The sequence below is a fragment of the Thermobia domestica genome, chromosome 7 (genome assembly GCF_964235325.1).
Source record: "Thermobia domestica chromosome 7, izTheDome1.hap1.1, whole genome shotgun sequence".
NCBI lineage: Eukaryota > Metazoa > Arthropoda > Insecta > Zygentoma > Lepismatidae > Thermobia > Thermobia domestica.
In genome coordinates, this window is record NC_137460.1 from 272,478,345 (window position 1) to 272,494,720 (window position 16,376).

A 16,376-nucleotide genomic window follows, 5' to 3' on the forward strand; every position below is an offset into this window, starting at 1 on the left:
GTGTAATATACATATACAAAGTAAATTACTTTCGTAGATATATATATATATATATATATATATATATATATATATATATATATATATATATATATATATATATATATATATATATTATTCCTTAGGGCAATAAGATAATCCACTCTCACCTTCTCTACAGTTTCCCCATTTCTAAGTCTATTAATGTTGTTCTGTACGCTAATATTCGTCGTAAAACAACTTTTATACACTATTTTCGACAACATTACTAACTACTATTTTCTAAATAATAAATAATTTCAATGTTGCCCTACGATGACCTAGTGGTAGAACGCTCACCACTGATACTTAGAGCGGCAAGTGAGCTATGTGGTGAACAACCATTGTATACTCAAAGCAAAAGCACTTTCCTTTTTGCGGCTCCCTGTCGCATCTCGTTGACTGAAGAAGGTCAACCTTGATGTGTTGATGTCTTTCTTCGGCTGGACTAATTATTGGTGTTTCTGTTGCAGGAGTCACTCCCCCTTACCCAACAGAACTCTTGAGATGATTCAATAGTGACGTCGAGATAAGGTGCAAGCAATAATGACTTTCTGAGTATTCTGCTACAAGCATGTTTATATGTAGAAGTTCTTTAAACTAACGAGCAGCATACTGTCAAGTAAAACTCAGATACACAGTTTGCTCAGCATCTGTAAGTTTTATCATCCAGATACAGGGGTAGCACTTTGATCAACGTGAGAATTATTTGCACATTCTTAAATTTTAGTACGCAACTGTAGCCTCGGTGCTGGACAGACTTTCTTCTCTCACAAAATAAGTTAGCTTTGATCCGCGAGCAGGGTATTTCTGTCCGAATTAGTTCTAGGCGCTCTAGTTTTTTTTTTCTCCTGACAAGTCTCATAATACATACTACGTCGTCATTTATAGATGAGTTTCTGTTTGGCAGCAATTCATCACATACCATTAAAAGTCATTTATAGTTCTTTATTTAAAATTACAACATGTGAATATACAAGATATGAGTTCATCTTTATAAGACCCTTTTCCTTTGTGATCCCAACCTTAAATTTTTTTAATTTACATGTTATATTCCTCCTTAAAAGGTGTGGTTTTCGATTCTGATTACAAAGTATCGGGTATAAATAATATTTTTCTCCGTCCGATGGAACTGAGTAATTTGTTCTTATTAGAATATAATGGCATGGAGAACATTGATTCAGGCGAGGTCCTGTATTTACAGAAAATAATTTTAATTAAATTTCCTAGTCAGAATCATCAAATATCAGAAAAATACAATGTTCTGCGAGCAATAACGCAAGATCAGTTTTCCTCTTTCTCAACTCAACTAACCTGGACAGATGAAGAAGGCGGCCATTGAATAGGGCAAAAAAAAAAAAAAAAAAATCTGTTACCTAAAAATTCTTTCACTTGAGCCGCTTTCACCACAACCCTTATGCCAAAAATTGAAGAAGTTCTAACATTTTCTGTGCAGAGAAAATATTAGTCTCGTTCATACGTAGTCTAAACAAGAATGGATACACTACTGTTTTGACAGCTGGTAAAGAGAGTAGCGTAACATTTTATTGTTACGAGCACAAGCACATAATAATGTTTGACTCTCATTATAGTTACTGCAAGCCTATTGTGATCTAAATCACTGCTTAAATAGTATCGTTCTATAAGGGTGCATTACTGGCTTCTCTTTATATCCCATGGGCTGAATATATATTTAATAATTCCCCACTCATGATCCATATTCCGTTTCCTTTCGAAAAATTTGAGCAAGTGCTAGATTACCAATTTCCTTTATCCACAATTTCACAAGTGATAAACACTTTTGTTTGGTATGCTAGCACAGAAATATTTAACCTCATACTGGGCCTGTTCAGAAGGATACATGTTGTTGTGCACACTGTAGATTTGCAACTCAAGACTTCCCCATCCCATTCCGCCTTTATTAACAAAAATCAAAGAATTATGTCTCGCTTTCATAAAAGAAATTTACAACTCACAACATACAATAGAAGAAACTAATTGAAGTTTTCATTGTTCAATATGAATCAATTTTAATAAATTCCAGTAAATTGCAGATTGAATGATGTGATATTATACCTAAGTACATACAACTCTCAATGGATTAAGAAGTAATATTAAAATGTGGTGGGCGGGAATATAGATTGTCAAATTGCTCATACTCTTCTTACATCCAATACTGCCATAATTATATCAGAAATATTTTATGGAAATTAGTTTCACTTTTGTACAGAGTACTAATGAAGTTTTGGGTTTAGAAGGAAAAGAACAGTCTTTATAATAAACTTAAACATAAATTAATAAACCTAGGATTTAAAATAGAGGAAGAAACACTAGAGAATATTGCAGTTCAAAGACAAGTTCGACGGATAAGATTACTTCCACCAGCATTATTTGACATCTACATAAATAAGTTTTAAAAAAAAAAAAAAAAAAAAAAAAAAAAAGAAGCTATAGATAGTGCTGTGTATATGGTGCATTTGTGGAGCGAACAGACTAGTTGATTCGAAATTTTTCGAAGAGGAGTGGGTACAAGTAATAATGATTCTGGAAATTGTTGTTCAAATTTCAGGTCATTTTTTTGTTGATATCGTTCATGTTGCGGAATCGGAGCCAAACATTATCAGGGAGTTACAAAGTTTTTTTGGAACCTGGTACAAAAACAAGCATGCGGAATCTGGGCCAAAAATTATCTGGGAGTTTAGAAAGATTTTAGAAACATAGCACGAAAATAAACATTCAAAATCTGGGCGAAAAATTATCAGGGAGTTTAGAAAGCTTTCAGAAACATGGTACAGATTAAACGTGCGGAGTTTGAGGAAAACATTTTCAGGGAGTTTAGAAAAATTTTAAGAACAAGATACGAAAATAAACGTGAGGAATCTGGGCCAAAAACGATCAGGGAATTTACAAAGATCTTAAGAACATGGTACAAAAATAAACGTGAGGAATCTAGGTCAAAAATTATCATGGAGTTTAGAAAGTTTTTAGGATCATGGTACAAAAATAAACTGCGAAATCTTGGCAAAAAATATCATGGAGTTATGAAAGCTTTTAGAAGCACGGTACAAAAAAAGTGCGGAATTTGGGGCAAAAATTACCACGGACTTTAGAAAGCTATTAGGAACATGGTACAGAAATTATCTTGCGGAATTTGAGCCAAAAATAGCAGGGAGCTTAGAAAGATTTTAAGAACATAGTACAGAAAGAAACGTGCTGAATCTGAGCCAAAAATTATCAGCGATTTCAGAAAGATTTTAGGAACGTGGTACAAAATTAAACGTGCGGAATTTGAGCCAAAAATTATCAGGGAGTTTAGAAAAAACATTAAGAACATGGTACAAAAGTAAACATAAGAAAAGTATTATTGGTTATAAACAATAATCGTCATCAAATACAAAAGTAGCAGGAACAAGGAAGAGCAGCTTCATTGATCACTAGTAATGTTCATTGTATCTACAGAGTGAGGCGTCAGTAGTGGAGGCGTGAAGTGTGAATGTAAAATAAAAACAATAATAGAAAAGGTGAGAAACAGAAGACTTTGGATACAATAAATGTGCTTTCTCTGGACTGTGAAGAGGGAAGTATCTGAATAAAGAAGTAATAAGGAAAATTAGCCAGTGAATGTTGTATGAGGAGTTTTGTTCCCTTTACAAGGCAGAAATATATCGGTAGATACTACCCAAAGGCATGAAAAAGGAAAACCGAAGTGTTTTGAAATGAAGATCGGAGAGAATTAACTTAATCGAAGGAAAATTAATACAAGGATTGGTAAAATAGCAGAGAAAAAATGAGAATGTAATTAACACGATGTTTAATAATGCTGTTCCTTGCATTATTTGAGAACTGTATTTTGAATGATGTGTTGGAAAGTGTTGTGGAAGGGAAAACAAGGAAGAAATTTAAACTGATAGGTCAGTATTGAAACGAATAATTGATACGTAAAATGAAATTATTAGTTATTACTCTTCTTGTATGAGCCTTGTCAATTTCCTGGAAGAGCATAGTAACTTTGTTTAAAGATGATAATTTTACAAATTAATGTTACTTAGCGATATAAGGTCCAACGTTTAACATATGATACATATTATAAATATTTAGAACCATTACACCACATTACGTATATTGATTTTTTTTAAAATTTTCTTCGTATAAGTTAACTGTTGATTATATTTGCGTTTAGTTCAATCTCCATTGCAATCTATAACAATTGTTCTTCAAAACTGAAAACACAATCATAGAGGTTTTATAGTACACATTTCTTCACTGTTGTTCACACGATTATCTATTTTTTCATGTAATGTTTGTTGAGAATTGCTGTACATTTTGAGGATTCAATCTTCCGAACACACTGAGAATAAGCCACGTACTCATATGCTTGTAAAACGGTGCAGTACATGTTGTAACATGCAGACATTAATGATAGTGTATTCATCCTATGGTTCCTACTGCTTATGTAAGAAATGTTTGGAGAATGTGTTTATTCAACTAGCATTATATAGTATACTTCCCTTGTTTCCGTCGTCGAAAAGGAGAAAAACATGTTTCGATTTTACATTTCTTGTGAAACCTGTATTGATACAAGATTCCGTTTTATGGGATTATCAATCCATTTTTATATTCCATTGGATAACTTACGTGTTCTGGTACTTAATCATGCCTCTTGTAACCCTCTCAGTAGAAACTGCATTTCTCTTTAACAAAGTTGAAATTAATTGTACAGAGTTATACAAAAAAAATCTTGGCCACTCGTATAGCTTTAGAAGTACTATTCTGGTAATTGTGCTTTGAATATTCCAATGCTTTCGCAGTAAATATTAACCTCAAGTGGCCAAAAATCCATGTTTGTTTGATTTTATTTAACTTACGTACTGTAAAACGCCGTTACCTTGCTCCAGATTAAAGGAATTTTAAAGAAAATCGCATGTAACTTACAAACGTAACGATTTAGAGCAGTGTGTTTTAAACATATAAGATAGATATATAAGGAAAGCATTAGTGCAAGCTCATTACTAAATATTCAGTATGACCATAGTTATTGAAATGTAAATTTTGGTCCAAAGTAACCCCATAGGTGAGGACGCTTTGTAGAACATACAGAAAAGTATGTTCAACATACGAACATAACATTTCTGTGTAATCTTTTCCTTCCAGTTTTTATCCATTTCACTTTCAAAACCACATACAGTCTACAAATATTGATATTAGAATTATGGTACTTGTATTGATGTGTAGTATGAATACCAATATTTGTAAAGAAAATTATGTATTTTCTCGTACCGTTACAGGTACCTCATTCTGATAGTTTAGTACAGTGGTTCTCAAAGTAGGGTACGCGGACCCCTGGGCGTCTGTGGGACGTAGTCAAGGGGTCCGAAACGCCTAAAAATTGAAATGTGTAATAATAAAATGGAACTCATAGCTGCTATACAAGAAGTATTTTTTCAGCTACTAAAACGAAAGCAATCAGAAATTATACTTACTTTTCTAAATTTAAATATTGTCCTACCTTACTAAATTTCTGACCTGTGAGTGTGAAGAGTTGTCTAAAAAGGCATTGCAACATATGATGCCTTTCCTTACCACTTATTTATCTGAATAGTCCTTTTTCGCTTTTTGTAGTAATAAAACCTGAATGCGAAATAGGCTTAATGTGGAATCGAACTTAAGATCAATGGTGACAAAACTTATTCCGGATTTCAGTGCAGTTATGGAAAAACAAAAAGAATTCCATTCCTCATATTAGTGATCTCAGATTTGAGAACATTGTTTATCAAGTGAATTTCCTTTATATATATATATATATATATATATATATATATATATATATATTGATTTTCAGTATATTTTGTTCACTAGGAAATAATCATTTATCTTTAGAATAAATTACTTACTGTAATATTTTTCTTGATCTGTTTCTTGTCAGTGGTAATTCTAATCAGTATAGTTTTTAATACCATATGAAATTTCAGATAGCATTGCAAAGGGATTCGTGGATCACTTTCCGAATGCACAGGGAGTCCGCGTTATCGGAAAGTTTGAGAACCACTGGTTTAGTATATATCCAACAAAAATGCCAAATATGTAAGAATGTAATCGAAATCATAATCAGTGGAAGATTTACGGGGTTTGGAACTTTCAAGCTGAACCCCACCCAAATTGCATGATTTCTTTTTTAAGCCATATGCGTATAAGCCTCAAGCCTCCCCAAAGTCTAGTGATTTCTAAAAAAACGAATCCTTTGTGATTGAAACTATTTTTCTTGATCCGCCACTGTTCATAATATATTTTCCCACAAGAAATTTATTCCGGCACCTACCTAAACAGAAAATTTACCTGAATTTAGAATGCAGTAAATTTCAGTATTAATAGTTTCCTATGCAAAGTGTACTTTAGACCGGTGCAAAGTATCCATAGTATCATACTCGCTATGGTTAGGAATTACCTTCTACCACTAGATAGCATTTATGACATCGTAATAGTAAGTCTATCCCGGTACCCTTGTTAAGAAGTTTCACAGCGATGATCTGAAACTTGAACGCAGCATATCTCTGTCAGGTTAAGCGATGGAGCATTTTAAAGATATTAGATACCAGCCTAAAAGGGCATACACGTACACCTCATCACTGTTAAACTATAAACCCTGCCCAATGTTTTAAGTATCTGTGATGCATTTAGTATAAGGTTCAGTTCGTGCTGGGAACACAGACCTGTCGATATTTACCCGTTAGGGTAAGACTGTTGTAGTAAGTATTTTAATTAAAAAGTAGAAATTCCAAACGTCCAACACTTGACTTCGATAAGCTATATTAGTCAGGCTCAGTATCTCTTTGGCTAGTTGAGAGAACCCTTATATACTTGCAAAGTAACAGGTCTCAGTGTAAGTAGTTTTTTATTGTTAAGACATGTTGAAGATTAGCATAACAAGTGTTTGACGTATGGTGTAGCGCATATGTGTACGTGGCTTATCACACATTGCTTTATTCTTCTTTTCAGAAAGTTTAAAAATTGTTTTCTCTTGTTCTAATTTCAGCAGGAAGATAATCACATTCGTTATTCCATGTTACAATTCCGCAGACCCGTGGCACTGGGTTTGGCTCCGCTGAGTAATATAGTTCTAAATCTGGACGTCTAGTTGAAGTTCGTTTCTTGTGTTTAGGGCAGCAGCCACAGGGGTCCCACCATCAATAGGCCACGGACAGAGAGCCACTGCGACCAAAGCTGAAACAGAAATTACAATAATTAAATCAATTTTAGAATTGTGTTACTGTGTTACTGAACACACCAAAATATCAGGTATGACGTAAGCAAATAAAGTATTTAAAAATGCTTTAAGTGGCAAGAGATTAGAAGCTAAAGAAGGCTATCTTCGTGTACTCTTTAGTTTAGCCTTATTGCTAATCTACTACGTATAAACAAAATTTAGTCAGTTATTCTTCTCTCATGGATTTATATATCATCAAATTAAACACCTTCAGCACCACTAGTAGGAATAGTTGATGACATAATATTATATTGTAGTGTTACATACATAGAGGTATACGTACTTATGCATTACTTTCGTAACCATTGAGAAACTTTTCCTGTCTTTGCGACAGTAAGGTTTGAATCATGGCATTCACATCCCAAATCTATTGAAATCGGATCAACGAGCAGTCAGGGGTAAAAGTGCGGGGAAACGCCGTCCCCTACCTCCAAAAATATGTACGGCGTCCCCACAGTTCCTGGAAACTTACAATAGGCAAAGATAGGCAGGGGACGGCGGGATATCATCCCGCTACCTACCGTCCCCCTACTTTTCCAGATCCACTTTTACCTCTAAGAGAAGTCATCCAGTTTCTGCGCGGAAAGAGATGTCAACCGGATGTGTTTCGTCCGGTAAAAGGTGTATTTGGAGATACATATGTACTGAAGACGAAAGCCTTGATTGGGTATGAATATTCCGCACAAATTTAAAAACACGATTTTCCTCGTCTTAGATGGACGAATGCTCTAGTTCGACCTGTGCGAAACATCAATACTTGTGTGTCAATACCGTTGAGGTTGGAACATCAAAACAAAGTTTTGAAACAAAATTTTTGGTGAACTAATTTTCTAGAGCGACGATTATATGATCTGGCATTCATTTAAGCTTTCTTTAGCTATGAGGTTATCGATCGGGTCCTATAGATGAAGGTGGAATAAATTTCAATATATTTCATGCTGCGACACCTATTATTGTGGCTTCATTTAATCCGTGAATTGTTTCTTTATTCGAAGTTTGGTGTTTTATTTAAACACCGACTGTATATACAACGGCGACATAATATTTACTGCTTAATCGAGCCATCACAATACATTCAAATTCCTATCTTCTTCTATCGAGAATCGAACCCGGGACCACTTGCATCAAATACTAGTTAATGAAGGGAGCCTAGCGAGGGTTCTGCTATTCGACACGATTGACCTTTGCTTGATTTTCTATCTGCTCCACGATAGTTTTCCCAAAACTTACCAAATTTTAATGAAACTTAGTATGTGTCTCTTTTAAACTTGCAGAAAAACCCTATTTTTTGAGGAGTAATGCATGAACAATACAGGGTTAAAATGGGGGTAAAATCCGCCCTGTCTTTTAAGTTAAAGGACATACTAGTATAGCTCAGGCAATAATCATTATATTGTGAAAAAACACAGTGTATAGTTTCTTTATTGCAATTTAATGATCCAGAAAAGGATGAGTTATTCTCCTGTATTTACGTATTTAAAAAATATGTTCTACGGTAGCTTTAGCTTTAAAAAATGTTTGAATTTGGTGTTATATTTCGTACATTTTCTTTGAGAGTTCCCAATCATTGTTTTCTCTTCACGAAGTTAAAATCAATAAAGAATATAAGGTAGTGGATTTACTGCCTCTCCCGATATCGTAGATCCATAAATTTAGTGAAATTCACTAGTTTTTATACTATACTATGTATATATTCTTCCTGTTTTCTGTAGCCCCAGTGCTTGGAATTAAAACCAGTGCAGTAATGAGCGATGTATTTATGTCCTAATGTGACATGGATTATTTCCAATTCCCGGTTTAAAAAGACATGTTCCACTAAAACTTTCGATTTAAAATATGTTCGATTTGGGAGTAATATATTAAACCTTTCCTTTCAGGCTTCCCAATTATCATCCTTTCTGCACTATAAAATGGCTATTTACTCATATGGTTTTGATACAGTAGTATGTAAGCTATATTTTCTTTAATTTTAATATAAATCACTGTTGTTTACGAAAACATCAGTGAGAAACGAGTAGTTAATTAATCCCTTCAGAGTTGGCGTGAGTCAATGAAAACTTGACCCACGACCCACTGACCCAGCATCCACCGTGACCCACTCTGACCCACTGTGACCCACTATCCACCATGAACCAATCTCATCCACTGTGACCCACTCTGACTCACCAAAATCCATTGTCATCAACTCTGAGAAATGATCCACGGTCTCTTCTCTACTGACTAAAGAGTTTAGACTTGTAACAAAGCACTAATCAGATTTGAATTTCTAATCGGAGTTTGAATTTCTAGGGTCAATCGCTCAAGCAACACTCTGTTACAATAACGGTGGATCTGACCTATACGATATAAAATGATAAAGTGTTTGTCAGTGTGGAAATTGAAGCACTTCGAGATGGGGGGGATAATTAGTGTGGACCTAAAATACATTTATACTAGGAGAGTATTCTTGCAAGTGATAATTTCTCAACTTATTTCAAAAGAAACTTCTTTTCACAGGAAAATACCCCTGTATAATATGGAAAAGGTTATGATTTTTTAGTTCACAGAAATCGTATTTTTTCACAAGAGACTTGAAAAATCAGTTTTTCATAGCGTATAAAGGTGCTCGGGTACCATCTATGAGAGCATCTCCATGAAGTATGTTCATAATTGTAATTTGTGTAATGAGTAAAACATCACGTTAAATGTAGTTTTCAAGTATTCAAAATTTGAATTATTATGAATATTTATTCAAAGTAGTTTATGTTCTAGTTAACAAAAAGCAAAAAAGAGGCATATCAAAAATTCGGCATAAACTTGAATAACACAAATATGCCACCTAGAAAACAAATCGGAAACCGGGGTTCTTTCTTGTTAGCCTCCAGAACGTTTTTCGTGTTAAATTATGCGCAGCGGAATTATGTTCATCCGTCAGCCAAGAAATAACTAACTCGTCTACTTCGAACTTGTCTAGCGGTTAGCCATTAACATTGATGAACAACAAGTTAGACAGTGTTTGAGCATTTAGTCTATTTCTACTATCAGTCATCTGCAAATTCTCAAAGGGAAATCTCTGTTGGCATTTTGTAATGGAAATTGGTAATACTTCTATCCGACGTAGAAATTTCTGCAACTTCTCATCAACAATCTGCTTGTTAGACTTAAGTCGGATAATGATTTTTCTCGGTCAGTTCTTCTTGCTCGAAATACACAGCAAGAAGTATCACATCTCTATCAGCATACATCTCTTCCATATAGACCATGTCAGTCGGAAATGTCGACTCATGGACAATAGAAATTTCATCTACCACACTTTCAATAGGCAATGTTGCGCATAAATTATCAATTAAAGTCTGATAAACTAATAATTTCTTATTTGTTTATAAATTTAGTTTTTGTAATTACGTACACATGAAGGTTTGATATCATTACCAAATACCCTCCCCACTAGAAAGCAAAAGAGAGCGAGGTTCCTGGGAAGTGTTCAGAGATGCCTAGGAATTTCCTCTCTTCTTCCCCTTCAATTACCATACTACTGATCGTCATGGGCCAAATTGCGATTAATTTCAATTAAATTATCATAATATCCATGTTGAATTATCGATACTTTTCAGTGGAAAAAAGGATGAAATTTGAAACTCCCAAATCAAGGTAAGTAGACCAATGTTAAGGGATAAAGGTGTAAAATTTTCCATATAATTATGTGTACAGTTCAAACTTAAAATTTTCGTGTAATTAAGCTTAGAGTACAAATTTTATATATATTTTTCTCACAACTTTATGGCTTGATTGCCTTGTGCTCTAAGCGCAACATATAATAAACATAAGCTTCAACATTTGTTATGGTAGCAAGGAATGGATATATGAAGCAAAGCACTGTATTTTTTCTTCCTGATTTTTTTCTCAACTAATATCGGTCGTTTCCGATCATTTTTACAAACCAACCCACTACCAATTTTCCATATATAGAAAGTTCTCCCCCCATAAAAGAGAATTTTAAAAAATGCTAGGACATTCTGTTTAATTTGAATAAAGAGTTAATACACTGAATTTCATCTTCGTAAGTTTAACGGCTTGCGAGATACTCATTTTTTTCGCAAAAATTTGGATCCCCAGTACGTCCTTAGGATAGGTATTATAATGAAAGCGATATAACATCCCAGTTTGGATTAAGGTCTAACTATATACCAAAGTCATTTCCTTTGACTTTGCAATTTGGCCGTGATGATTAGGCACAGAGAATTACATTCAATATTTTTATATAATAATTTATATATTACACTGATTCAAAAATCCAGTAGTTAGCTCCTCTAAAAACTCACAGACCTCGAAAGCCAAATCGTAAGTTTTATTGTTATTATTACTATTACAAATATCAATATCCAAAAGTGCCTGAAGTTCTTTTTTCTTAGATATACTCATCTCAGGTAAATAGACAGAAACAAATAGAAAAGGAAGGGAGATGGAAGTCTTGAAAGCAAAATGCAGATAGATTCACCAGTTTCCAGAAGATACTGTCTACAATGCAGTGAGCAGAATAGGTCACAGTTTGTCACAGTGGGTAATGGGTCGCAGTGCGTCACGTTGGTTGTTGGTCGCAGTGGGTCACGGTGGATGGTGTGACGCAGTAGGTGGTGGGTCATAGTGTGTCACATGATGTTGACCCACGACCCACCGACTCACTCAGAACTGACCCACTCCATCTCTGCCTCTAATATGAAATGTAATATCTTCTACCCTATACCCCGATCATAAAATCAGATCCATGATATTACTTTTCATTGAATATTACTTTTCAGTGTAAAAATATTACTTTTCATTGAATACCGCGCATATATTTTTTAAAACTTCACATTCTTGGTTTTCAAATCAATCAGCAACGAGAGAGTGAACTAATTTCCATCCTTCGCCGTCACCACGTTTAAAATAATATGTTTTATGATAATTTTCATAACAAAATATTTGATTTTGATGTCATGAAGAATATGTGTTTAATGAGGATTTAAGAGAATAACCAGTACTTTGTGTTGAAGTAAATCAAATATGAGGACTAAATTAGTCTGTTCTCTCACTATCTAATCTAATCTAATCTAATCTTCTAATATAAATCAAATAAAGAGTTTGTTTGTGTTTTTGTTTGTCTGTCTGTCTTTGTGTGGCCTGGAGAGTACACGAGTAGACCGAGAGTTACCAAATTTTGGTCAGGGGTACGTTGATCCAGGCCCCAGATCAAAGCGATGCGTTCCTTTTTAAATTTCGAAACAGGAGGTCTCAGAGGGGCGTTTACCGTGACCGGCCTGGGTATCATACAAATTGACCTAGAGTTACAGAATTTTGGTCTCGGATACATTGATTCAGGCCCAGACCAAGGCATTTTGACACACGATGCGTCTTTGTAAAATTCGAACCATGGAGGTGAGGGGGGCGTTAATGAGGCATGTAAAAGTATTCCAAAATGACCGATATTAATGTCAAATCCATAGTTTTCACGGTCGCTGAGATCAATGGTCACACTTCCGTTGCCGATGACTTGTAAATTCAACTATGATTGTATCTGGTCCGCGGCTCAGCGGGAGGTGGGGGAAGATGATACCGAGACAAGCAAAAATAGCCCAAAATGACCAATATTAGTGTCAAATTCAGTTTTCGCGGTCGATGAGATCAATTGTGACACTTTTATTAGCGATGACTTGCAAACTCAGCTACCATTGTTTGCGGACCGAGGGTCATATATGGGGGGGGTTACTAAGATGCAAAAATAATCTAAAATCACCGACATTAGTGTCAAATTCATAGTTTGCGCGGTCGCTGAGATCAATGGTGAAACTTTGATCGTATTCACCCCATTCGGCTGTGGGCCGTGGGGGGATACAGAGACATATAAAACATTCCAAATTGACCGATATTAGTGTCAAATTCCTAGTTTTCTATGTCCACAATATGGACAACTTCTCTATGTCCACAGAGAAAAGATGGACGATTTACAACAAGATGGTATAGGAAAGAATGTGCAGCAGGAGTTTATTGCCACGAAAGAAGTGATGTGGATTACAGCACCAAAAGAAACTTCATAAGGAATATGGAGAGAAGAATAGAAGAAATAGATACTGAAGAGGAGAAAAAGAAGGAGGACATAGAGAAGTTCCACAGTTTACTAGAGCAGAACGGGTACAACAGACAGAAGTTAAGGAAGAACAGAATTGAAGAGGAAAGAAGGAAAGGAAGGAGAAAGGAGAGAAAGGAAGAGGAGGAGAACAAATGGCACGGGATAGAGAGCATCGGGGAGAAGACAGAAGTACTAAAGAACTTACTTAGAAGAGGTGGTGTGAAGACGTACAGAAAAGGAGGAAGAAGAATTTTGGAAATGATCAAGAAAGCGAAAAGTAGAACGAAGGAAATATGTGAGAAAGATGAAGGTGTAGTGTATAAAGTGACGTGTAAGGATTGTGATATGATATACATAGGGGAAACAGGGAAAAAACTTAGGGAGAGAATTAAACAACATAGGGATGATGTGAGACTTAAGAGAGAAAACAATGCCATATATAAACATGTTAAAGAAACGGGACATGATATAGATTGGGAAGGTGTAAAGGGGCTAGAAAGGGAGAATAGACCAATGATAAGAAAATGGAAGGAAGCACGAAGAATAAAGAAAGAGAAAAGTGACAAATTAATGAACTGGACAAGTGGACTGTTAAAACATGATCTATGGGATAAATTATTAGAACAAATTGAAGGCAAAAAACAAGATTGAACATATTTATATGTAATTTATATTCATATATTTAATAGTATATATAGTTTAATATTGTTATAGTTTAATATTGTATATAGTTATATAGAGTTTTTATATATTGCTATATTTTATAGTTTATTTTTATGTCTATATATATATATATATATATATATATATATATATATATATATATATATATATATATATATATATATATTTGTATTGCTGTATTTATAATCAGTTGTATGTAGTATAGTCTGTTATTTATTTCTAATAGGCATCGGAGGTAGATTAAGAGAAAATGTTTTAAGGCAATTGGTCAGGATAAACAACAGGTGTGTCTGTAAAAGATAAACACAGGTGGGAGGGTAATTAGGTCAGGGCAGGTGGCCGGAAGGTGACGCCCGGGGAAGTCCGACCCAGATGGCTTCCCATGCACACAAGGACTTTCACTTTTAGTATATATAACTGCGCTCTAAGATATCTCTTTCAGTTAGTGTCTGATGAAGACAACGTTACGTTGTTGAAACTGTTACACTGGAATTTAGTTTTTTAATAAACAAGTGTATATACTCTGGTCAGAAGTGTTTATTATTTCAAAACTAACACATGTTCCAAATGAAGATCTCCAGACAGCACTTGGGCGAACAGCGGCCAGACATGTGAGAAGCTGGAACTACAATTCAGTATGAGTGGAGAAGCCATTTGGCAGTACCTCCATCAACTTCGGAAGCACTACAAGTTGGGTCGATGGATTCCACATGATTTGACTGTGGGCCAGATGGCAACGCGAGCAGATATCTGTGTTTCTTTGCTCTCTCGTCTGAGGAAGTAGTCATTTCTGGACAGGGTGTTGATATGTGCAGCCCTGTACGAAACTCCACAACGACGCCATCATTCGTTAGCATCCCATGAATCGGTTGCAGAGCAGCCGAAACAAGCACTGCACCAGAAGGTCTTGATGTGTGTTTAGTAGACTGCTCGTGTCATAGTGCATCGGAAACTGCTACTACCTACTCAGAGGATCAATGCAACTTTGTACTGTCAGCAGTTGATCCGTGTTCAAGGAAAACTCATAACTCTTAGCGATCGCTACTGAGTCGCAAAGGGGCCCTCCTCTTACAGGATTACGCTGAACCCCACGTGGCTAGGATGACCCGGGACACCATTCTTCGCCTTAGATGTGAAACATCCGCCATACTCCCCGGATATTGCCCCGTCTGATTATCACATGTTTCATTCTTTGGACAATCACCTTAGAGAACGACAGTTCAAAATCCTTAGTAGGTCTGTAAAATGCTGGTGATACTTCCTTCGCTACACGGTCCATCAATTTTTACTGCGATGGAATCCACGGTCTTCCAAAACGTTGGCAGAAGGTCATTGATGCTAATGGGGACTACTTTTGATGTTCCAGGTTCTTGTTTGGTGACATATCGATGATTGGCTGGTGAAAAAGCGACAGAACTTTCTTAGTTACCTTTATATAACGGAACATTAATTCTATATCTGACAACCGCGTCTTCCGCAAGTGGTTTACGGTAAGTAATTTTCGGGCGTATCGAAAAAAGTTTTTTATTGCGTCAATCAAATTAATATACCAACCCATATAATATTCCAATTTATAATTTAAAGTGCGAATTGTTTTGTGTAATACTTTTTAATTGTTGTGAATTAAAATATAAAATACAAGTTTTACGTATCCATTCAAAATTACATAGTTACATATAACATAATAATGTGAATGTATATCTTGATGCATGAAAATATTTAACTTATTCTTTCCATTTTAGTATATGTAAATTAGTCTATACAACGCAAAAATATTTATGTTATTTGCCTGTATTGATATTCGTGGCACAATTAGAATTTGTCTTTAACGAATATTGTCCAAACATTCAGACCCGAACTCTGTGCTCCGAATCGTTTAGTCCAGTGGCTATGTAGCGATTAGTGTTGGTATTTCCGCATGAAATTAACCTATCGTTAAATAACTGCCGAATTCCAAATAGGAAGGAAAAGGATTTGAACCCAATATCATTAAACTTAGCGTCTCCTTATAGGGATATTTGTCAATCGTAGGCAAATACGTTATAAATTGGCTTGCCTTTCACAGGATCGCATGGGATTAAACCTATAATGGTTATATGGCCGCCTACCACAAATTGGTGAGCGTTTTATACACTGTAAGTTTTATCGCACACTGTATACCTACAACTGGTAATCTCTCGTAAAGTGAATTTGCATCCAGTAATTGCAATTTCTCCCTTAAGAAAACACTTTTTTATGGCATTAAGAGTCGAATTCTTAATGAATGAGAGTGAATATATCAAGAATATAAGTAAATTTATCTAACTTCGGACAGCATGAAATAGATAT

General features: G+C 35.1%; 1 protein-coding gene across 1 annotated transcript in view; it reads right to left on the reverse strand.

The window, feature by feature from the left end:
* Positions 1–962: 962 nt before the first annotated feature.
* Positions 963–16,376, reverse strand: part of LOC145690924 (gastrin/cholecystokinin type B receptor-like) — a 157,102-nt gene continuing 141,688 nt past the window's right edge. Inside the window, exon 7 of the mRNA XM_081766370.1 lies at positions 963–7,236. Coding sequence (XP_081622496.1) covers positions 7,200–7,236 — 37 coding nt within the window. The 3' untranslated portion in view covers positions 963–7,199. The remainder of the gene's footprint in view (positions 7,237–16,376) is intronic.